At 44.2% G+C, this 24,344-nt stretch overlaps 1 protein-coding gene across 1 annotated transcript; it reads left to right on the top strand.

The window, feature by feature from the left end:
- Positions 1–2,622: 2,622 nt before the first annotated feature.
- On the top strand, positions 2,623–23,512 carry sh3glb1a (SH3-domain GRB2-like endophilin B1a). Its single transcript, XM_020647078.3, has 9 exons — positions 2,623–2,826; positions 4,502–4,643; positions 11,646–11,774; positions 12,929–13,062; positions 13,215–13,307; positions 15,265–15,354; positions 21,551–21,651; positions 21,908–22,145; positions 22,570–23,512. The coding sequence occupies exons 1-9, from the start codon at positions 2,764–2,766 to the stop codon at positions 22,675–22,677; spliced, it is 1,098 nt and encodes a 365-aa protein (XP_020502734.1). The 5' UTR covers positions 2,623–2,763; the 3' UTR covers positions 22,678–23,512.
- Positions 23,513–24,344: the final 832 nt, after the last annotated feature.

Consider the following 24,344-nt stretch of genomic DNA (forward strand, 5'->3'; position numbering starts at 1 on the left):
TCATGTTTAAAGCAGACGCCCCAACTTTTCAGAGACTTCTCCAAGCAGGAAAGCAGAGGCCGAGCTTTAATGTCTTTGCCGTGGTGTGGTTGTAAAGAATGCAGCGTGTGGGCTGCGGCTGCAGGCCTCTCTCTGGTTTACAGCTTAAACTTGTTGACCAGTGATGGATCGTTCAGGCGCGTTTCAATGGTTTCATGGTCAACACTGTAAATCAAGATGTAAACTAGAGTCACATGTCATCGTGGTGTCTGAAGCCATGTAAAAGACAGCCTGACGTAGGGTTGTCATGATACCACGATTTAAAACTCTTTTATGGTTCTAGTAAAAATCACAACATATGATACCTGGTTGTTACCACGTTAACACAAAAAAAAGTCCTAGACACACGTTTTTTTTAATGTCTGGGTTCTAATTGCAAGAAAACGCCTGCACACGGTGTAAACTGCATACAAACGTTGCCAACAGGGTGCCACATTAGCGGGTGGATTTCAGCAGTGGTGTGCAACACAACACCTTTCAGACAGATTTTTTTATACAAGCGCCGTGACTACGCTCAGCTGTCGTCACGTCTTTGTACGTTCGTAGTGATTCTGCGACAGCGAAATATTGGCGTCCCAGTCTGTGAGGTCACATTGTGTTTCAACGTTGTGGAAGCAAAGCACAGTCAGACATGCACACACACACACACACACACACACACACACAGCGCTGTTCTCCCCCCCCCGCTGGATCAGCTGATCCCCTCTCTCCTCTGTAACGCGTCTGTTACTACCTCTGAAGACGCTACAGAGAGGGGGGGTCACTTCGTCCCTCGATAACGCCTCCACGACATTCAGACTGAAGGAGAAACGTCACAGGGGTGAAACATCGTTGTTTCAAACAGCGCTCTGAACAGGATAACAGTCACTCCCTCTGGCCACTTTGACGGGTTGAATTTTACATATTTTATTCTAGTCATCTCAAAAAGAGAAATAAACTAATTGCTCGGTGACATTTGCCGACCTTCTCTTTGAGCCGTCTTTGAGGAAGCTGTTTGACTCTCTCTCTCCCTCTCTCTCTCCCCTCTCCCTCTCTCTCTCCCCCTCTCTCTCTCCCTTTCTCTCTCTCTCCCTCTCTCTCTCTGTCTCTCCCTCTCTCTATCTCCTCCCTCCCTCTCCCTTCTCTCTCCTTCTGCCTCCTCTCCTCTCTCTCTCTATCTCCTCTCCCCTCTCTCCCTCTCTCCCCCTCACTCTCTCCTCTCTCATCTCCTCCTCTCTCTCTCCCCCCTCCCCCCTCTCTCTCTCTCTCCTCCTCTCCCCCCCCTCCCCTCCTCTCCTCTCCTTCCCCCCTCCTCCCTCTCTCTCCTCTCCACTCTCCTCTCTCCCCCTCCCCTCTCCTCTCTCTCTCTCTCCTCCCTCTCTCTCTCCCTCCTCTCCACCTCTCTCTCTCTCTCCCTCTTCTCTCCTCTCACTCTCTCTCTCCTCTCTGTCTCTCTCTCCCTCTCTCTCTCTCTCCCCCTCTCTCTCCTCTCCCCCTCTCCCTCTCCCCCTCTCCCTCTCTCTCTCTCACTCTCTCTCTCTCTCCCCCTCCCCCTCTCCCTCTCCCTCTCTCTCTCTCCCCCTCTCCCTCTCCCCCTCCCCCCCCCCTCTCTCTCTCTGTCTCTCTCCGTCTCTCTCTCCCTCTCTCTCTCTCTCTCTCTCTCTCTGTGACTTCCTCCCACGCAGCAGGTGGCAGCGTCTGTCTCCATAATCACATCCAGACCTGAAGACTGGTTTTGTTTTGGCTGAATCTGCCAAAGTCTTCTTCTTCACATGTTTTCTAAGAAACAGGAGGTGGTTGCATAAGAAATGATGATGCAGGAATATTATCCCACTGTGTCCGGACTCATCAGCATGCATAAGAACAAAGAAAGGAGTTCAGACATGACGAGGAGGACGAAAATGATAATGTCTTTTTTCTTTTTGTTTACAGAGACAGACATAGGCCTATAGGACATATTTAGTTTACTGCTAGTTGGTGGTCATCTACACCATTTGTTATTGACCCATTGGAAAAAATGAAATTGCAATTAAAAAAATGTAGCCTATCTAGAACAAACTAAAAACATCACGCCGTATGAAGTGATAGTCAAAATGAAGAGTTCACCTTTTGGGACAGAAATCTCCTGAGTGATTCCCTTAGACTGTAAAGAGGTACCGGGTCAGTGGTGATTAGGCTACTAGAGTCTGTTTGGGCCACAGGGGGGCCCTCCAGCCAGTGTTCATCATCATTATGTTATACATAATCTATGTGAGTGTGCGCTGATGAGGCCCCTTTAGGTTTCCAACTGTCATTTTGCACATTTTGAGCCACCCCTGTGGTTTAAAGTTTGTCAGCCCTCGGGGACCCCCTACTGGCCTGTGGCCCCAAACAGTTGCCTGCCTTGCTTGTTAACAAGCAGCTCCTCTACGGAGGGTTCATGACATTTTTGTAGTTTTATTAGATCAGTATAAGGTGTTCATAAAACGTCCTCTCACCTGTCATAAACCTTCAGTTTACACCGTTGTTCTTTGTAAACAAAGCGTTCACTTCTCATCCGAGTTTGTCAAAACACGCATGCGCAACACTGCGCGGGGCGCGGCAGGGAACGCTCTTGTCTGCGTACACACTCTTTGTCCGGATCAACAGCTGGGTGGATCTCCGACAGAAGGAAAGTTGCTGTGATGACATTTTGTGTAGTGATGGCAGTCTGACTGTGACAGGAGCTAGCTGTAGTATCAAGTGTTAACCCCTCCCCGCTGTGACATGGACTTTAACGTGAAGCGGTTAGCCGCAGACGCCGGGACGTTCCTGAGCCGCGCCGTGCAGGTAACCGTTTAACCGTTTAACCGTTTAGCCTGGAGCCGCCGTTAGCCGCTAGCTAGTGGAGCGTTAGCTAGCTAATTAGCATCTCTGAGAAAAGTCTGTATCCTGTTAGCGTTTAAGGATTCATTTTAATAATATCTGTAACATCTTAGACTTTATTATAGTTTTATATTTGGTCAACATGATGTTTAACAGGCAGCAGATAATGTTAAATAAAGTTATTATCGACATTAACCGGAGATAACGTTAGTTTGAAAGGCTAGCTGTTCCGCTCAATCAGGTCACAATACTCAGATCTTAAAGTTTGATACACCTGGAGAAATCTAACAGTATGAGTACCTGCTTCATTCAACAGAAAGGTCCAAGCTGAGGTGTTTTAAACTTATTGATGCCACATGATGAACTTACCTCTTATTTTAATGATGGATGTTATTTAAAGTACCACAATTTAATAAAACTACACATATTTCATCAGACAGGTGTGGAGGAGATGATTAAATACATCAAAATCAAAGCTCCGAAACACTGTCTGAATTACACTAAAACACATCGTTGTAAAGTTTCTGTGTAATTCAGACGGTTTGTCTGCAAATTTCAGGTGATTAAAATCATTAAAAAAGTATTGCTCAAAACTTGTGTTTTTGTGGTCGTGGGATCGAAATAGGTTTCGATGTTTGATTTTTACAGGTATCGAAGGAAGTCTAAAGGTCTGGTACTGTGACAACTCCAGTCCTGGGTAGAGATGCACCGATCCACTCCGATATTTTATGAATCGTAATTGTTGTTGTTGGTATTATGTGTAAAGTTACACAAAGCTGTGGTAAACCCGGCGTTAATATAATATACAAGATAAATTGATTCCAAAGAAATTAGAAAGTCTGAACTTTGTGCAGGAAGCAGCAACAGCTGATTTTCAAATTAAAAGTTTTAAACTGAAGTGTAAGAATTGTTCCATTTCATCTGAACGTTGTCATGGAGACGGTTTGTTGACACGTCTTACAGTTCAGTCTGATTGTCTTCAAAGACAGACTGAGCGAGCTGAGGTTAAAGTGTCCAGAGATAATCTGTGACGTGGACCAGCGCTGTCAGTCAGCTATCCCATACATAAATTACGTCAATATCTGACCCGGTACTGATATTATGTCAGATCTGTCCCATCTCTAGTCAGGCACCAATATTAAGTTATTTCTTATTTTTCATTTTAGAAAGTTACAGACGATCTCCTTCACACGGTTTACTTAGACAAACAGTTGCAACGTTTCCTGAAACATCGCTGAGGCGTTTGACCTCCTCGCTGCTCCAGGTCAGCCCACGATACATTTTCTTGCGAGGTTACCGAGCTAGCTAGCGTCATGTAGGCGTCCCGCAACGCGCAGTGTGACCAGTGCGCATGACATCTGTTTACCTATGCAGTGGGAAAAGGAGGCTGTGATGTAATGGCGTACAGACATCCCTGCGTGGTGTGTGCTTAGTCTCGCGTTACAATATTTCAGAGTGAACATAAAACGACCCGAGGAGAGAAAAACGACACAGACTCATTGAACCATCTGAATCTGAACAAAGCAGACAGCCTTGATGTGTTTAAAATAGTCACAGCTGTACTGACTTTTCTGACCCTGTCACTGTCCAGGTCAAATGTTCTCTGCTTCTCAACATGATTTATGTTTATTGTTTTCAGTTCACAGAGGAGAAACTGGGTCAGGCCGAGAAGACCGAGTTGGACGCTCATTTGGAAAACCTTCTGATCCGAGCTGAAAACACGAAGCAATGGACAGAGAGGATCATGAAGCAGACCGAAGTCTTACTACAACCCAACCCCAGTAAGATCACGCACACCTGGGGCGCGCTGGTGGCGCAATGGTTAGGGTGCGCGTCCCATGTGTTGAGACTCTCGTCTCGAGTGGTAGGCCCGGGTTCGCTTCCACCTGTGGCCCCTTTCCGCATGTCATTCCCCACTCTCTCTCCCTGGTTTCAGACTCTATCCACTGTCCTCTCTCTGCATTAAAGGCACAAAAAGCCCAAAATAAATCTTTAAAAAAAGATCACGCACATCTGACCCGGACAGGAATATCAATATTTAGTGTGAATGCTGTTTACAGCATTACTAATGTTTCTTCATCTTCTACTACTCCTTTTACTTTCTGTTTTTCTGCTTTTAGTGCTTTTTCTTTTTCTTCTTCTTCTACTACTATTCTTTTATTATTTCCTCTTCTACTTTTTCTTCATCTACTACTGTTTTTTCATCTTCTACTAATACTCTTTCTTCTTGTACTATTTCCTCTTCTTCTACTTTTTCTTCATCTACTATTCCTTCAGCTGTTTCTGCTGATTCTTCTTCTACTTCTTGCTCTTCTGCTTTTACTGCTTTTTCTTCTTTTACTACTATTCTTTTACTATTTCCTCTTCTACTTTTTCTTCATCTTCTACTATTCCTTCAGCTGTTTCTGCTGATTCTTTCAAAATTATTTTTATTGATTTTTCTTGGATGCATGTTCACATTGCAATTAGATGGCACAACAGCACATTTGAACCAAAACATCCATAGTAGGTAGATACAGAAATGACTGTGAACATTAGTGGTGTGGGAAAGAACATACCAAAACCCCACACGCGAACTGTAAACAAAAGAAACGAATAAAAAATAAAATAATAGTAAAAGTCCAGAAGAAAGCACAAGAGTACAAGGACAACAAGCATACAGACAATAGACAGGACAAGAGATAAAGAGACACTCACAGAGGGGGGGCATGATGGGGTGGAGATTCCAGTTGCACAATAATTAGAAGGTTGTCAGTCAAAACGTGTATAATCTGTAAATTAATGTATTAATCTGCTGAATACTCATCTGTCTAATTGTAGTCCATTTAATTGCTTCACAAAATTAACAAAACTATCCCAAGTCCTATAAAAGTTCAGAAGGGCACCATTTACAGAATATCTGATCTTTTCTAATTTAAGACTAGACATAATATTACGGATGAGGTGAGTATGGGTGGGTGGGGCAGCACTTTTCCAGTTCAGCAGTATCAACCGCCATGCCAATAAGGAGGAGAATGCTAGAGGAGAAAGGAGAAATTGTTTTATTAAATAATTTAGAGAATAAATCGAAGAATGAAGACCAGAAGGGATCCAGTTTAGAACATCCCCAAAACATATGATAGAGGGTCGCGGGCACTATTTTGCATCTGTCACACAAGGGGTCTATGTCAGGGTATAATCTAGCCAAAGCAGACTTACAGTAATGCAAGCAATGTAATACTTTGAACTGGATCAAACTGTGGCGTGCGCATATGGATGAAGAGTGTATATTAACAAGGGCTGCATCCCAAACATCATCTCCAATACTAAAGCCAAGCTCATCCTCCCAGCGTTGTTTAATAATAGCTATAGAAGGTTTATTAATTGAAATTATATATTCATATATCTTGGCAAGCCTCCCCCTTTCAGATTTTAAACATAAGGTTGCGATATGATCAAGGTGAGTTTTAGCAGGGCGAGTTGGGAAATTAGGAAATTTCTTTCCCACAAAATCTCTCACTTGCAGAAAATGAAAGAAGTGGCAGTGCGGGATATTATATTTTTCTGACAGTTGGGACAAGCTGACAAAGACATTATTTATGTATAAATGCTCAAGATTCTGTACACCCCAGACACACCAACTTTTAAAAGAAGAGGAGTGAATAGAGGGAGGAAATAAGGGGTTGCCCAAGATTGGGGAGAAAAGAGAGATGCTCTGCAGACCAAAGGCAAGTTTAAATTGTCGTAAAACAGGGCGGTTCACATTATCAGAGGGAAGAAGCCAAGAAGACTTGCTACTTAGGTTGGCTGCCCAATAATATAGTAGGAAGTTGGGGGAGGAACTTTGCTGGTTTCCCACCCCAAATGAAGCCAGTAATTAGTTGTTGTAGAGTTCTAAAGAATGAATGAGAAATAAAAATGGGGAGACACTGAAACAAATAGAGAAATTTAGGGAGGGTATTCATTTTCACTGAATTAAGCTTGCCAATCAAAGAGAGCGGGAGAGCAGCCCAACGTGCAAAGTCTGATTTGCATTGCTCAAGGAGAGGAGCAAAATTTGCTTGATAAAGTTTAGAGTGTCACACCAAGGTATTTGAAGGCATCCTTAACAATCTTAAAGGGTATATTTATTTGGGGGGGGGGGGAGGAGAGTTAAGGGGAAATATTCACTTTTATGTAAGTTGAGCTTGTAACTTGAAATAGCTCCAAAAGCATCGAGCAAGGAAAAGACATGAGGGAGGGTGGTGTCGGGGTTTGTAATAAAAAGGAGGAGGTTGTCCGCGTAGAGAGAGACTCTATGCGTCTGACCACCCCGGAAAATTCCCTCTATCTTATCATTCTGTCTTATGGCTATAGCAAGAGGCTCGATAGCAATCGCAAACAAGAGTGGGCTCAGAGGACATCCCTGCCTTGTGCCCCTGCGTAGGTGGAAATTATCTGATACTAGATGGTTAGTGAGAACGAACGCCATGGGTGATGTGTATAACAGCTTGATCCACAAGATTAAATTAGGGCCAAAGCTGAACTTCTCTAAGGCAAAGAAAAGTTAATCCCACTCGACGCGGTCAAAAGCTTTTTCCGCATCAAGATCCGTGTGTAAGATGTTAAGCAGTCGTCGCACTTAAGAAAATAGTTGTCTATTACGGATAAAGCCAGTCTGATCACTGGATATAACGGACGGGAGGACCACTTCCAAGCGGAGTCCAATAGCTTTCGCAATAATTTTTTAATCTTGATTGAGAAGATTTATGGGACGAAATGAGGAGCAGCACAGGGGGTCTTTGTCCTTTTTCAGCAAGAGCGAAATGGTGGCGTGATATAAATTCAGGGGCAGAGTTTTAGCCTGAAAAGATTCAATGTACATTGCGTGTAAAAGGGGCACAAGTTTGTCAGATAATTTCTTATAAAAATCGGCAGGAAAACCATCTGGCCCTGCAGCCTTTCCGCTCTGCAGTGAGAAGATGGATGTTTTTATGGTTTCAGGGGTGACAGTTTCCTCTAGTGACGCAACATCATCTGGATAGGTCTGGGTTAAGCTGAGAATCAGAGGTGTATAATTCTGAATAAAAACATTTGAACTCACTATTGATGCGCTTGTGATCTGAAGTTATAACGCCAGAGGAAGTTTTAATGGCAGAAATGGTACGAGAGGCTGCTTTTTGGCGAAGCTGGTGAGCTAAAAGTCTGGTGGGTTTATCTCCATCCTCAAATAGTTTCTGCCGAGTTTTCAGGAGAGATTTCTCTGCACGCTGAGGCGTTAAAAGGTCAAATTCAGTTTGTAGGGCAATCCTTAAGAAGCGCAGGTGTAGGATTTGCTGCAAATTGTTGGTCTAGGTGGAGTATCGAGGCTGTGAGGTCAGATATCTTACTTTTGCGGAGTTTGTTGGCATGAGATGTCTAAGAGATTATTTGTCCACGTAAAAAGGCATTTAAAGCTTCCCAGCGGATAGATGAAGTGTCTGATTCACGATTAGTCTCCAGAAATGTGTCGATTTCATTGGAAATATAAGTGATAAAGTTTGGGTCAGAAAGGAGAAGAGGACTGAAACACCAAGACCTGCTCGAGGTTTTCTCGCGTAAAGCAAGTTCAAGTTTGAGGGACGCATGATCTGAGATGACAATGCTTTGATAGTCACAGGCTGTCATCGAGCCCAGTAAAAAGGCGTCGATAAAGAAATGGTCAATTCGCGAGTACGTTTTGGAATAGCTGCCCCACCCACCCCTTTCTGATCCTAAAGTGGTCGAATGTACGAAGGTGTGTTTCCTGTAAAAAGGCAACACCTGCTCCTAGGTGCTGAAGGTGCTCGAGGACTCGCTTCCTTTTAACAGGATTGTTTAGACCGTTCACATTCCAGCTGATCAAGTTAGTATTTGATTTACTTGTAAGAATGTTTGCTGACATAGTTACCTCTCACCATGGTGAAGCAGTGACAGCAACTGGAGCCGTAGGGAGGGGTGAGGATGGGGTAGGGACAAACACACAAAAACACACACAAATAAGAAATAAAGAATGAATGAATATATAAAAAAAAATTGCATTTTTGTAAGGTAAAGAAAAAAGAAAAAAAAAACTGAACATAAAGTGTAAGCGCTTCACCTCCCCAAACGAGGTGAAGGCAACCCACCCTATGAAACTTTGTAACTGTATGCATATTCATATTGAGAGACACGTGTGTAGCAGCATCCCACTGAATAAGTAACAAAAGAAGTGAAGCAAACCTTATACATATTATAAAAATAAATAACAAACTTCACATTTCAGAATACAAACCAGGTTATCCTTATGACCAAAAATTGTGCTGATACAAAAAAGAATCTTTACAATGTGAGCCAAAAAATAATAATAATTAGATATATATGTATTTAGTGCATTTAACCTGTCAAACCAATTTGTAACTTGTCAACCACAAACCAAAGAGGGGAGGAAGGGAAGTGTCTTTGGGCAGTTCGTTACCAACAAAAACAGTTGCCAGTGTGAAAGCAAACTAGTTCTAGCCGACCGGAGAGGGAACAAAATTTAAAAAATATATATCGGGGCTACATCGTCGTGGCATAGAAAAAAAATGAATGAATCATTAGCCAAGAGAAAAATAGTCGGAAACCAGACTACTCCGAAAAACAGCCCATAAACAGTATGCTGAGCAGAAACAGTATGTTGAAAGAAATCACACGGTAGTGTAACTTAGCCTACCGTGTGCTGATTACACATTTGCAGTTGGAGGACTCGAAACATCCTGAGAGGCAAACAGATTATGTTTAACAAGACAGCTCACCACCAGAAAGTCACATAACAGAGGTGCTAGCAGAATCCCCCGTGGTCGTCGGTGTCGGTATGTGCTTGTTAATAAAGTCCAGAGCCTCAGACGAGCTAGTGAAGCTCACCTTATCGTTGTTCCACACAAAAACCAGACGAGCGGGATGGTAGAGGCAGAAAGAGATGTTAGCCTGATGGAGCCTGCGCTTCACAGCGGTGAACGAGGAGCGAAGCCGGGCCACCTCCGGGCTGACGTCCGGAAAGAAGTGAATCCGCTTACCCTGGTACAAGATCAGCCCCTCGTGGCAACTGGCAAGACGCAGCACCAGCTCGCGTACTCTGTAGCTGTGCATACGAACCAGAAGTGGCCTTGGCCTGTCCCCTGCTGACGGCCTGGGCCCGGCAGTCCAGTGGGCTCTGTCAGTGATGATGGGCATCTCAAAAGCATTAGGGCCAAAAACTTCACGAAGGAGGTTACTGACGAAATTAGCCGATTCGGGCATCTCTGCAGATTCGGGCAGGCCGATTATGCTGATGTTCTCTCTTCGCGTGTAGTTACTCAGATAGTCGAGTTGTTTTTTCATGGCCTCGTTTTCTTTCGATAGCTGCGTCACCGTCTCGCCCAGTCCCAAGAGCTGGTCATTGGCATCGGTGAGGGACTCCTCTACATCCTGAATCTTTTTCCCATGCACATCAACCACCTGCTGTAGAGCTGAAATAGCAGCCCCACACTCTTTCTGAAAGTTTGCAAGCAACTCGAGGTTTTCAGTCCTTAACTTATCGATGGCAGCCTGGAAGTCTGCAGCCGCTGTCGTGGAGAGACATTCGTCAGATTGGCTAACTAGCCTTGCTGTAGAGTTAGCCGACAGAAATGTCGACAAATCTTTCGTTTTCTGCGCTGCTTTTGGCATGGTTACTGTCTGTGAAGTCTTACGTAATCGTGGGTCAAGAAAATACTTTTCTTAATAGTTTGCAGAAGCACTAAAAATATCAAAATCTGCAGGAGCTGCGATGAGACCGTCTAACACACGCTCATGCTTGACCAGCTGTTTCTGCTGATTCTTCTTCATTCAGCAGTGTTTTGCAAAACATTTCAGCGGTCAGCATTCCCACGCATTTTCTGCAGGTAAATGCAAATTGTCTAGTTATACATGTGAAGCTTCCATTCACAGCCCGGGCTTTGATTCTTTTCAGTCTATGAAATGTTCCCGCATTTATTTGAGACATCCATCTATACTTCTAGATGGATAGACTTGTAGTTATTACACCAGAGAGGAGACTGCACATTAAATGAAGTTACAGGACGCCGACCTGCTGCATGGCTCGTACACATACAAGCTTCATTCTGTCTTATTTATCTCCATATTTTAAATAAATAATCAACGCTGAAAGCATCATGGCCTCTAACAGAGAGCTGCCTTCATGTATCGAGTACCAAGAGTCCAACTAAACCTCTGAGCTGTCGTTTGACCCCCGTCAGTCTGTCACACACACATACACACATACACACAGTCAGAAACACACACAGACACACACACAGTCAGAAACACACACAGACACACACACAAACAGTCAGAAACACACAGAGACACAGACACACACACACACACACACACACAGTCAGAAACACACACAAACACACACACACAGTCAGAAACAGACACACACAGTCAGAAACACAGACACACACACACACACACAGTCAGAAACACACACAGACACACAAACAGTCAGAAACACACACACACACACAGATAGACAGACATACACACACAGTCAGACACGCACACACACACACACACACAGACAGACACACACATACACTCTCTGGTGTTCTGGTCGTGTAAACTGGATTTGTTCTGCTCCGTGTCTCACGTAGATCTGCAGCCTCCGTCATGTGATGAGGAAACATGAAACTAATTCCATTCATTGAGAGGAGAACTTGATTCCTCTCATCGTCCAATGAAAGCTTCTGTTTCCTTAATGTGTGTCCTGAAGTCTGAGGTCTCATGACTCTGTAATTGAGTTTCCTTGTTGCATTCTTCCGCAGATGTCCGTTTAGAAGAGTTTGTGTATGAGAAGCTGGAGAAAAAAGCCCCCACGCGAATGAACAACCACGAGCTGCTGGGACAGTCCATGATCGAATCAGGGAGCGAGTTTGGTCCAGGAACTGCATACGGTGAGTAACGCTGATGTACCGCCTCCTAAACACTTGTCCATCACCTGCAGGACTCTGAGGAACTGACTGACGAAGAAATACCTCCTCTACTATATGATGATGTCACAAATATATACTCGGCCCTGTTGTCCCCCCTCCACATCCCCCCGCCTGCTCTCACACTGCTCCAGGACTAACCAGGCTTGAGCACGGCTACCTCGTAACACAACACATGCACGACTTTACGTGGTCATGAAGCATGCTCAGTTTATGAGACAGACGGACATGTCATGGGTCATGTAGTGACCAATTTTAACAAACCCAATATTGTTTGGAAAAGTCACTTGAGGGAGGAATGTGGAAGCTTTTGGACGCGTGCTTACCTAGAAGAAATTAACACAGTCCATTGATGTTGTGATTTGGATATTTCAATCCATTTATTTTAAACACTTCTTATCAAATAAAGGAAAATATAATGAACCGCTGTCTATAAATAAAACAAACAAATCCGCGTTGGATGTGTTTAACTCCGACAGGCTGACACGGTAAAAAAACTGTTTGCCTCCATTCAATCACCTGTCCCACCTCACCTGGAGCCTTGCTTTAACCACAGCATCCGCCCAGGCTACACATAGTGCCCAGTAGAGGGCCAACACACACAACCATAAGGAAAATAGCATGACACAAAACAAACACGGAGTCAGATACAGACTGAACACTCCGGGGTTTCTCCTCATTGAAGGCTGAGCACGTTGTGTGCCCGTGCTCGTGCTCGTGCATGAACTGTACCGTGCTGAAGAACACCTCTTCAAAGCAAGCCAGGGCCGAGGAAGTGATCAGAGCACTCACACGGGTCAAACTGGACTTGACTAGTGTGAGTGTGTCCTTACATACTTTATGATACCTGGTGTTTCAAACCTTACAGACTCTGTTATTGAATTTAAAAGATGGGAAAGTAACAAAGCTTCGTCATCATACGTCTGTTTCATCAGAGAGGTGAGAGGAAAACCTCTGTCCAACAATATTCCTTAAAGTGTTCATGATAAAGTGTTGTCATGGTGATGATCCTCTGATGAAAGCCTGCAGCGGTCTTAAGCGCCTTTCAGATAGGATGCGGTGTGTCCTGCTCTCGCCATGCGTGAGAGAGTGTTGTTTAATTCACGTGTCTCTTTCAGGAAACGCTCTGATAAAATGTGGAGAGACGGAGAAGCAGATCGGGGGGGCGGAGCGAGAGTTAATCCAAAGTGCTGCCATCAACTTCCTGACACCTTTCAGGAACTTTCTGGAAGGAGACTTTAAAACCATCCTGGTGAGTTAGGACTGAACTCTCTAATCTAATCCTGTGAACATGAGTGAAGTCCTGATGAATCGATCAGAGATCAAACTCTGTGACATCCCGTCTTACGTACAGCGCTTTGAAGGATCAGAAACATCTTCACCTTGTCCTTTGTCTCTCTGCAGAAAGAACGGAAGCTGCTGCAGGTCAAACGTCTGGATCTGGACGCCGCCAAAACTCGGCTAAAGAAAGCACGGATGGCCGACGCCAGAGCTGCGGTAAGTTAATGCACACACAGCAGTTTAACGTGCGTGTGTGTTATAAATGCAGATTAAAATGTTTTTCTTTAACATCATTTGCTCTCGGGGCGTCTCTCACCATCAAGACACACACAGTGTAAGTATACGATGTGTGTGCTGTCCTCATGCTGCAGCAGCTGTAGCTCTAACTTGTGTGTCACTGTTTTTAAAACACAAAGCAGCAGATGTGAGCGCAGGAAGTGACAGAGGTGAGTGGAATGTTACAGCGGCCATGTTTGATTTCAACACACACACACAGCAGCTGCCTCGTTGAAAACTTCAAAATCTTAAAGACGATTCTATAAGAAACAACCCCCCTCTGTTTCTCTCTCTCCCCCTCTCTCTCTGTCTCTCTCCCTTGCACTCTCTCTCTCTCCCCCTCTCTCTTTCTCCCCCTCCCTCGAGGACAGTGTTTGTCTCTGATCTGAGCTCCTCAGTTTGTTTATGAAAGCGTGAGGCGGCCATTGTTCCTGCAGCTCTGAATGTTTTGGGTCCGTGTGAGGAAAAGGAAACAACATCGTCACGTGTAAGGTGCAGGGATCTCATTTATAAAAGAGTGCGTAGAATCCATACTAAAAATGTACGTGCGCCAAAAACCCGGAAATGGCATGTGCACAAAATGATTCAGATTAATAAAACCGTTCATACGCACACCTGCACGCGCTGTTCCCTTTATAAATAACGATCCACCTGGAAATGCGCGCATGTAGATTAGTCCCATGTTCCGCCCGCTACACGCCCGCAATCAACCATAAACGGTCAATGCAAAGCAGCTCGTGAATGAAAATGCATACAAATGAGGGGGCAGAGCAAAGGTTTCCAGCGCTGGATCGCGGCGAAACCCGGAAGTTTAGACGAAGAAAGACTGAAGAAAAATCTGAGAATGACTGCCTGAGAATGACAGAATGTTGCATTCCCACTGTCCTCCTACAGCACCAAAACATCCAGCGTTCATCATTACACACGAGTATATCTACAATGTTTGCAGGACCCACACTGACTTCTTCATATTGTCAGAGTGCTCACGTCAGTCAGCAGTCTCCCTCACTCTATCATATTAGTAATCAAAGGTTTGATCAACGAACAAAAATAGTTGATTGTTGGCCACATTTTATCGTGGTAAATGCACGATATTGAAAGATATTAATGAAAACTGGAGGCTCTATGATTTTAAGCTAACTTTTAATTCAACATCAGTGATTACATTAGTGTACAGTCCGGTTCTCTGGGGCTCGTCCGGGAAAATGAAGGCGAAACGGCGGTGATGGAATATGTATGTGACGGACTTTCATTTTTTATTTTATGTTTATATATTGTCAAAATGAAAGTGACTCATTGGAAACAGCTCACTACATGTGTGATTATAGCCTAAATAAAACCATTGGTTTGAATGATTCTGATGACGTAGATCTGTCAGTAAAGTTTGATATTTAGTGAAATAAAATGTGGAAGAGAGAATTTCCCATGCCTCCAAAATGAACATACACCTGGGTCACAGTTTGCTTACCGTTGTGCACATTTTACCATCAGGTTTGTTTTTATAGATCACAAACTTTGCGTGGGAAAAGGCATACGCCAGTTTCAGACCCCGTTCTGTGCGTATGCAACGGTTATAAATGAGCCCTTACAGACTAAAGTCACAGTTCTAAGTCACCAAGCTGGATAGATCGCCATGGTAACCGACTCCAAACATGTTCAGACTTACAGCTTCAAGACTTTAAAGGTGTCACAGTCATGTCGTACTTAATGAACAAACACTTTAATTTGAAAGTCTTTATATGTCATCCTCGACTAATCCACTGTTTCAGTCTGACATTCATTCATATGTTCTTTTACATCCATCAATCATCACGTGTGTCTCTGTGTTGTGTGTGTGTGTTGTGTGTTGTGTGTGTCTGTGTCTGTGTGATCATGATGATGTTCTCTGCGTCGTCAGGCCGAACAGGAGCTGAGGATGACCCAGAGCGAGTTTGACCGTCAGGCAGAGATCACCAGACTGCTGCTGGAGGGAGTCAGCAGCACACACGTATGTTACACACACACACACACACACACACACACACACACACACACACACACACACACACACACACACACACACACACACACACACACACACACACACACACACACACACACACACACACACACACACACACACACACACACACACACACACACACACACACACACACACACTCGTATTTAACACAGCACACACATATGTCTCTGCAGCAGCTCTGTTGTAATGTGGTGTCCTCTCTCTCTATGTGTGTCCTCTCTCTCTGTGTCCTCTCTCTCTGTGTCCTCTCTCTGTGTGTGTGTCCTCTGTGTGTGTCCTCTGTGTGTGTCCTCTATGTATGTCCTCTCTCTGTGTGTGTCCTCTATGTGTGTCCTCTCTCTCTCTGTGTGTCCTCTCTGTGTCCTCTCTGTGTGTCCTCTCTCTCTGTGTCCTCTCTCTGTGTGTGTGTCCTCTCTCTCTGTGTGTGTCCTCTCTCTCTGTGTCCTCTCTCTCTCTCTGTATGTCCTCTATGTGTGTCCTCTCTCTCTGTGTGTGTCCTCTGTGTGTCCTCTATGTATGTCCTCTCTCTGTGTGTGTCCTCTCTCTGTGTCCTCTCTCTGTGTGTGTGTCCTCTCTCTCTCTGTGTCCTCTCTCTCTGTGTCCTCTCTCTTTGTGTGTCCTCTCTCTGTATGTCCTCTCTCTCTGTGTCCTCTCTCTATTCAATTAAATTCAATTAAATGTATTTTGTATAGCGTCAACTCATAACAAGTGTTATCTCAAGACACTTTACAAAAAGCAGGTAAAATACCTTACTCGCTGTCTGTTAACATTACAAAAAGCAGGTAAAAGACCTTACTTATTGCTATATTACAAAGACCCGGCCTATCCATCATGAGCACTTTAGCAAAGCAGCAAAAGTTACAGTGGTAAGAAAAAACTGCCTGATTAAAAGGCAGAAATCTTCAGCCGGATCCCCGGCTCATGACGAAACAGCCTTCTCAGGCCTAGACTGCGCCGGGGTTGGAAAGGGATAGGGGGAGAGATGGGATAAGATGCAGGAAGAGGGATAGGGAGCAAGGGGGTGGGGGGAGGCAGACCGTCCATCAACAATCCGGTGGAGAGGGGGAGGTGGGGGGGGGGTTGTTCTGGCAGGCCGTCAACCAACGATTTTGAGGAGCCTAAGAGAGGTCAAGAGCTCTCAGGAAAGTAGGTAGTTAGTGACTGAGATTTACAGATAGATACATGCAGTAATATGATGTACTGAGAGAGAGAGAGAGAGAGAGAGACGAGCTCAAGGTGCCAGTTTCCCCAGTAGTCTAAGCCTATAGCAGCATAACTAAGAGCTGGTCTACACCAGCACTAACTATAAGATTTATCAAAAAGGAAAATGTTAAGTCTATTCTTAAAAATACAGACTGTGTCTGCCTCCCGGACCCCGGCTGGAAGGCGGTTCCAGAGGAGAGGAGCCCGATAACTGAAGGTTATACCCCCCATAGTACACTTAGAGACTGTAGGTACCACCAGCAGGCCTGCACTCCGGGACCGCAACGCTCTTGAGGGACAGTACGGCACTAGTAGCTCCTTAAGATAAGATGGTGCCTGGCCATTTAGAGCTTTGTAGGTGAGAAGAAGGATCTTGAATTCTATTCTAGACTGTATGGGGAGCCAGTGCAGAGAAGCCAAGACAGGAGTGATGTGGTCCCATTTCCTGGTTCTGGTCAGTACACGAGCTGCAGTGTTCTGGACCAGTTGAAGAGTCTTTAGAGACTTGCCAGAGCACCCTGACAAAAGAGAGTTACAATAATCCAGTCTGGAGGTAACAAATGCATGAACTAGTTTTTCTGCATCATTTTGCGACAGGATATTCCTGATCTTGGATATATTATGAAGGTGAAAATAGGCTGGTCTTGAAACTTGTCTGATGTGAGAGCTAAAAGACATATCTTGATCAAAAAGAACTCCTAGATTCCTAACAGTGGTGCTAGATGTCAGTCTGATGTCATTAAGGACAGTCAAATCACTAGAAAAAATCTCTCTGAGGTTCTTAGGGCCTAGCACAATAACTTCAGTCTTGTCTGAGTTAAGTAGTTTCTGGTCATCCAGGTCCTAACGTCCTTAATGCACGTTTCTAGCTGACATAACTGACTGGTGCCATCGGGCTTCATTGATACATAAAGCTGAGTATCATCTGCATAACAATGAAACTGTATGGAGTGTTTCCTCATAATATTTCTCAGAGGAAGCATATATAATGTAAAGAGAATTGGTCCAAGCACTGAACCTTGTGGGACTCCATGGCAAACTTTAGTGTGCATAGAGGACTCATCATTAACATGTACAAACTGAGATTGGTCTGATAAGTAGGATTCAAACCAACTTAAAGCAGTCCCTGTAATTCCAAGCAAATGCTCCAGTCTGTACAACAGGATCCGATGGTCAATGGTGTCAAAAGCAGCACTAAGATCTAACAGCGAGCACAGAGAGAAGTCCCCTGTCTGAAGCTAGAAGTAGATCGTTTGTAACTGTAACTAGTGCAGTCTCAGTGCTATGGTGGACTCTAAATCCTGACTGAAACTCCTCAAATAAACTGTTGTCATGGAGAAAGTCACACAGCTGTTTAGCTACCACCTTCCTTTTTTTTGAGAAAAAAGGAAGGTTGGATATAGGCCTGTAGTTAGCCAGAGTTTCTGAATCCAGATAGTGAGGGAATTTTATCAGATATATGGCCAATCTGGGAATAAATTCCTTACCAACCAATTTCTACACCAATGTGTTTCTAAAGGTGTCTAGTTACACACATAAAAAGATTTAAATTCAACTCCTGTAGGAAAATCTGTGAGAGCTGCTGAAACTTCGGGTACCTGGAACCCTATTGATTGAAAATTTGAAATTTTTGATTTTTTTTACATTTTTTTACATACAAAACCACTAGAGAAACGGCCACGCCCACTTTTCCAGACCTCTTGAAAACCCTTAGTTTAGGTGAAAATCAATGTTGCTTGTTGCATGTGAATTATAAAGTATCTTCATAGGTCTATTTATAATCTATTAGTGATGGTAACTACCTTTTATTAACTGTTAAATGTTGCAGTTGGTTAACATTTGTAGCAAGTGAGTGAGTTTTGAGTGGCAGGTGCCAGACGTGCTCAAGCCATCCTGTGGATCATGGACAGACACAATAGATTCCACACATACCAAATAATATTCACCGGTCAAAGAGATATGCAAGATGATTTTAACTCTGATATGTAAGTATTATTAAATTTGAGTTTGGGGGGGGGGGGGGGGCACACGCCGACACAGTGACACAAACACTTGAAGGAATCTTGGTGTTCATGGGTTACTTTTGACAGCTGTCCTTTTCTATCAGAAAGGTATCCTTAAATGACTTCTGCCCCTGATTTCCAACTCTATCCACTATCCTATCTCTACAATAAAGGCACAAAAAGCCACCCCCCTAATATAATGGTAGGGGAAACACTGATGTTGTCAAATGTATCATATCTGGTCGAATCTGTAGATTACAGCTGGATCTTACACTTCTTACACTGGATGTGGTCATGTTCTTTTGGCGAGCTACTATAGCCATCAAAGACCACAATGATCTTCTGGGAGCGACTGCCTAGACACTGCACAAACCTCAGGTAACTGCCTGCAATCTCCTGCCAAGTCTGACCTTGTTCCCACTTTACCAAGTTGAGAAGCCATCCTCCATCAACCACCAGACTGGAGCAGGGTTGGTCTGTGAGGTCAAGCGGATCTTTAGTCTTTCAGGCTTGTTTTGGAAAAGCCTGCTTTGTTCGCCTTGGGGGAACAAGGGGAAGGGAGTCAACTCATACTCTAAGCTTGTCTCAACTGTTATATCCCGTTGGGCAAAGATTATCAGTCAGGTGAACAACTTGAGTGAGTTAAGGTAAACCATCTTGTCTTTGACCTTGGGAATATTTCTCAGTGATGACAGGGCCAGCACCTTGAACTTCACCTCCTTGGTCAATGTCACTGACTGTCCATCCAGCTTTATCTGCATTTACCTCCCAACTTCCGCTCTCTCAGCGTTGACTGTGTCACCCGCAGTGCTCATGAATCCTGTTGAGAAGGACACAAGCAACTCGATCGTGGTCAAATGGGTTGGTCTCCTCAAACCTTTTTGAGGGTAAATTCAACTGCTTCAGCGTCTCACTTCATCAGTTTTCTGGAAAGGTCTTTGTGGAGTTGATTGTCTTTCTTGACACCTTCCTTCATGCGCTGGTTGACATCGGAGAAGTGGTTGAGGGTCTGCACCCAGCACTTGTGGCCTGAATCACTATTTCTCATCCTCCCTCTGCTCAACCGACCATCTGACTTGGCCGCCTTCATCAGTTTCAATACAACCCACCCAACCTTGAAATGATGGATAGATTCACCTGCTTTATGATATCCTACCTTGAGTCAGATGGGGAGATCGAAGGTCACTATGGTGACTTTGTCCCTGGAGAGACGCATGCACTCTTTGAGAGTGGTGAAGATGGTCTTGTGGTCATTAGGGTCACATTCGATGACTGGGAGGATGAAAGGGAGTGTTCCCATAAATTTCAACAATGTTCAAATCTATATTGTCTCCGACAAACTGAGTGACTGAGCAGATTGACATCCATGATGTTCGTCTGATTGTAACTTTGTATTTCACTTTTACCAGCTGTCGTAACTAATAGACCCCCAAGTTGGATGTCAACCTCAATCTCATCATCTATCTGATTGTCGGTTTCTTCAACATTGGTACCAAGAGCGCCAGAACCTTGAAACTCCATCCCACTCCATTCTTGTCATTGAGGAAGCAGTATTTGTAATTTTGTATTTCTGCATAAGACTCTGTGTACCCTAACCGGCGTAACTTGTTGAGCATCCACTTTGACCCAAATCTATGATACAGTTGTATGGCAAGCCCCATCATGTACGGCAATACCCCTGACCGAGCCCAAAAGGCCTTTGCCACTCTTTCATCCGTCCTCACTATAGGTTTCAACAACATGACATCCTTTGTCATGTGGACAGATATCTTCTCTACTATGTTGTATTTTGAAGCAAATAGGGAGACAGGTGTACAGTTACTGCAAAAAAAAAAAACGTTGATAAACCAAAACAAGCCCCTGCGATAGCTAGCTAATGTTAGCATGACGCAGTCAGCTATCATTCAAGTAAGTAAAATAGTAATCAGATGCACTTGGGGTGTGTGGATGTTAGCTAACTAACCAGACTACCTAGTGTTTGCTAGCTATAAGCTAGTTTGATGACAGTACACTCCTTATTATAGTATTAATCAATGTAGTGACATTCAATATTTACAGTTGTAAATAATGTAAGTAATATGTACATATCAGAGTTAAAATCATCTTGCAATATCTCTTTGACCGGTGAATATTATTTGGTATGTGTGGAATCTATTGTGTCTGTCCATGATCCACAGGATGGCTTGAGCACGACTGGCACCTGCCACTCAAAACTCACTCACTTGCTACAAATGTTAACCAACTGCAACATTTAACAGTTAATAAAAGGTAGTTACCATCACTAATAGATTATAAATAGACCTATGAAGATACTTTATAATTCAATGCAACAAGCAACATTGATTTTCACCTAAACTAAGGGTTTTCAAGAGATCTGGAAAAGTGGGTGTGGCCGTTTCTCTACCAAGGAGTGGTTTTGGTGCAAAATAAATGCTTGCAATAAATTCAGCATCCCAAATAACCCCTAATTTGACCCTAAATATGCTATTTAAGGCACAGGTACCCGAAGTTTCAGCAGCTCTCACAGATTTTCCTACAGGAGTTGAATTTAAATCTTTTTATATGTGTAACTAGACACCTTTAGAAACACATTGGTGTAGAAATTGGTTGGTAAGGAATTTATTCCCAGATTTTCACAATATTCCCTTACTCTGTGTATGTGTCCTCTCTCTGTGTGTGTGTCCTCTCTCTCTGTGTGTGTCCTCTTTCTGTGTGTGTGTGTGTCCTCTCTCTGTGTGTCCTCTCTCTGTGTGTCCTCTCTCTCTCTCTCTGTGTGTCCTCTCTCTGTGTGTGTCCTCTCTCTCTCTCTCTGTGTGTCCTCTCTGTGTGTGTGTGTGTGTCCTCTCTCTCTCTCTGTGTGTGTCCTCTCTCTCTCTCTCTCTCTCTGTGTGTCCTCTCTCTCTCTCTGTGTCCTCTCTCTGTGTGTCCTCTCTCTAACCTGTGTCTCCCCTCAGGCTCACCATCTTCGCTGTTTGAACGACTTTGTGGAGGCTCAGACGACATACTACGCCCAGTGTTACCAGTACATGGGGGATCTGCAGAAACAGCTGGGCAGGTGATCATCAACCATCATGACATCATCATGACAGAAACACAATATATATGTTAGTGCATGCAGCTGTCAGTCAAAAACAAACTGGTGTCAACCTGCTCCAGAGTCCATGTAGAGGTGACTCATGTTCACCCGTCAGTAGACAAATATTACCAAGGTCTAGTTTGAAGATGACAGGCAGTCAAGCTGTGCCTGAAGCCACCCTTCTTCAGCCCTCTCTCTCTCTCTCTCTCTCTCTCTCTCTCTCTCTCTCCATCAGCTTCCCCTCCTCGTTCTCCAACAACAACCAGTCGTCAGTGTCAGGCGGAGCCAGCATCTCTGTTCCAACCATCCCCGTGTCAGCCTCTCTGCCCAGCGTCTCCGGGGGTAGCAGTGTCTCCGGGGGAACATCAGGAGGATTTAATGAGCTGAGGAGCTCCAACAGCAGCCGCAAAGCTCGAGTCCTGTACGACTACGACGCGGCAAGCAGCAGCGAGCTCTCCCTGCTGGCTGACGAGGTCAGACACTGAACTGTTCTGCAGGTTTCATCCTGACATGCTCTCATTTCTATCAGAGAAAGTGTTTTATATTCAGCTCAGGCTGCTGCTTGCTAATGTTAGCATCCTAGCATGTTTCACTCTGTCGTCTGAAGAGGAGAACTGTGAATCTCCTCGTGAGCTAACCTATGCTAACTGGAGAGCCCCTTTAGCTTACCTTTCTCTCATGAGAGGTCAAAGGTCAGACTCAAAGTCTCCCGAGAGTAAAGATGATAAACAAGGGATAGAAAGCTAAACCTCATCAAACCGGTTCAAAACTTAACCAGACCGTGCATCGTTTTTACAGATCCAGGACGACTCACTCATATCTTTAACGCTAAGATTGGTTTATCTTTACACATATTAATTTGTGCGTGTGCATGTGCGTGTGTGTCCGTGTCCTCAGGTGATCACAGTGAGCAGCGTCCCCGGCATGGACTCAGATTGGCTGATGGGAGAGAGAGGAAACCAGAAAGGAAAAGTCCCCATCACTTACCTGGAGCTGTTTAACTAATACCCCGCCCTACATCATCCCACCCCCCCCCACCAACACCCATACACAACCCTACATCAACCCCCTCCCCCGCTGTGATCTCTTGTTTATCTTGAGTCGCCTCATGCCGTAATTTCAGTCAAAGTTTAAAATCTTTCAGTTTTTATGAACTGGAGCTGGACTGAGGGGACCCCACCCCAGCTCCTCCCCCTTTCCATAGCTCCCCCCCCTGATGTGTATCAGCAGAACATTTCTCCCACCTGCTTCAAGTCTTTGTGTTTGATCCCCTGTAATCTGCCGTATGTGCCTGACCATCTCCCTAACGGTAACTTCGATCAGATCTAAAGTTTGTTTACGTTGGTGAGAGACGGCAAGCTGAACGCCCTGAGAATTGCGCCCTCTAGAGATAATCACGTGTCTAACGCAGAGATGGACTTCAGTTTGACTCTGATGCTGCGGTCAGAGCCGTTTGTCTTATCGATGATTCCTTTTTAAGCCAGACGTCAGGAAGTGCCTCGTTGACCCGCCGTATTCAGACGCTTTTTAGTCTCGCCATATTATTTATATTGGAAATAACAGAAAGTTCTTCTTTAACCAGAAGACGTTTTTTTATACCTCTGCTGAATTCTCAATCTCTGTACAAACATCATCATCATCGTTTTTTATCCTTAATGTTTGTAACATGAAGCTCCGTTTCTCTCTGACCTTCATTTCAACAGGAACGCTTCGTTCCGTTCTGGGAGATCCCTTTTCTCACCTCATGGCTGCATTTTGTTTCATGTGTAACTGAACATGCAAAACATGTAAAATATCAAAACAATATGATGCATTAAATAAGAAAATATGAACGACTGGAGATTTGAGTTTGTTTCATGTTCTCTGAAGATCTGTCAGCTTTTTACTTCCTGGTTCAACCACAAGGGGGCAGAAGAGCACATGAAGAGTTTCATGAGGATGTGTCAAACATAAAAACAGGTCATTTATAAAGTCAGTCTCATTTATTTAACTGAACACAATTTGTAGTTATGATGTACTTTATTAACCGTGAGGGGAACTTCTGGTCTCTGTTACTGAGAGCCACACACGTCATCTGAAACACACACACACAGACACACACAGGAGCTGTGGACATCAGTTGTGAGATCTCAGAGCGAGGCTGCTACACGGTGTGGTTTGGGGTCGGCAGTACTCATGAAGTGACCCGGCACCTCTCCAGCCAACCAGACTAACTTCCATACTTCGGTCTGAACCGGGAGTTGAAACCAGCGACCCTCTGGTTCCCAACTCAAGTCCACAGACTGACACGCCCCCATCAATCCTCGAGGACACGTTCCATCTTGAACTTTTTGATGAAGTCTTTGTAAAAATAACTTAGTTTTCTTTAAAAGAGACATCAAGCGAGGGATTCTTTATATAACTTTTCATATCAAACATTAAAATATGAACTCTTTCTCCTCACAGAGATGATTTTATATTTCTTCCAAGTATCAGAAGTTAGGGCGCCGGTAGCCTAGTGGTTGGTGTGCACGCCCCATGTACGGAGTCTTCAGTCTTCAAAACATGCAATCGGTGTTCAAATCCGGCCAGTGCTCCTTTCCTGCATGCCCCCCCATCACCATCAGTGAATCCACGGTGTCTACTGTGGAGTCTTTCTGGTTCCTGGGGACCATCATCACCCAGGACCTCAA

The sequence above is a fragment of the Labrus bergylta genome, chromosome 20 (assembly GCF_963930695.1).
Source record: "Labrus bergylta chromosome 20, fLabBer1.1, whole genome shotgun sequence".
Lineage (NCBI taxonomy): Eukaryota > Metazoa > Chordata > Actinopteri > Labriformes > Labridae > Labrus > Labrus bergylta.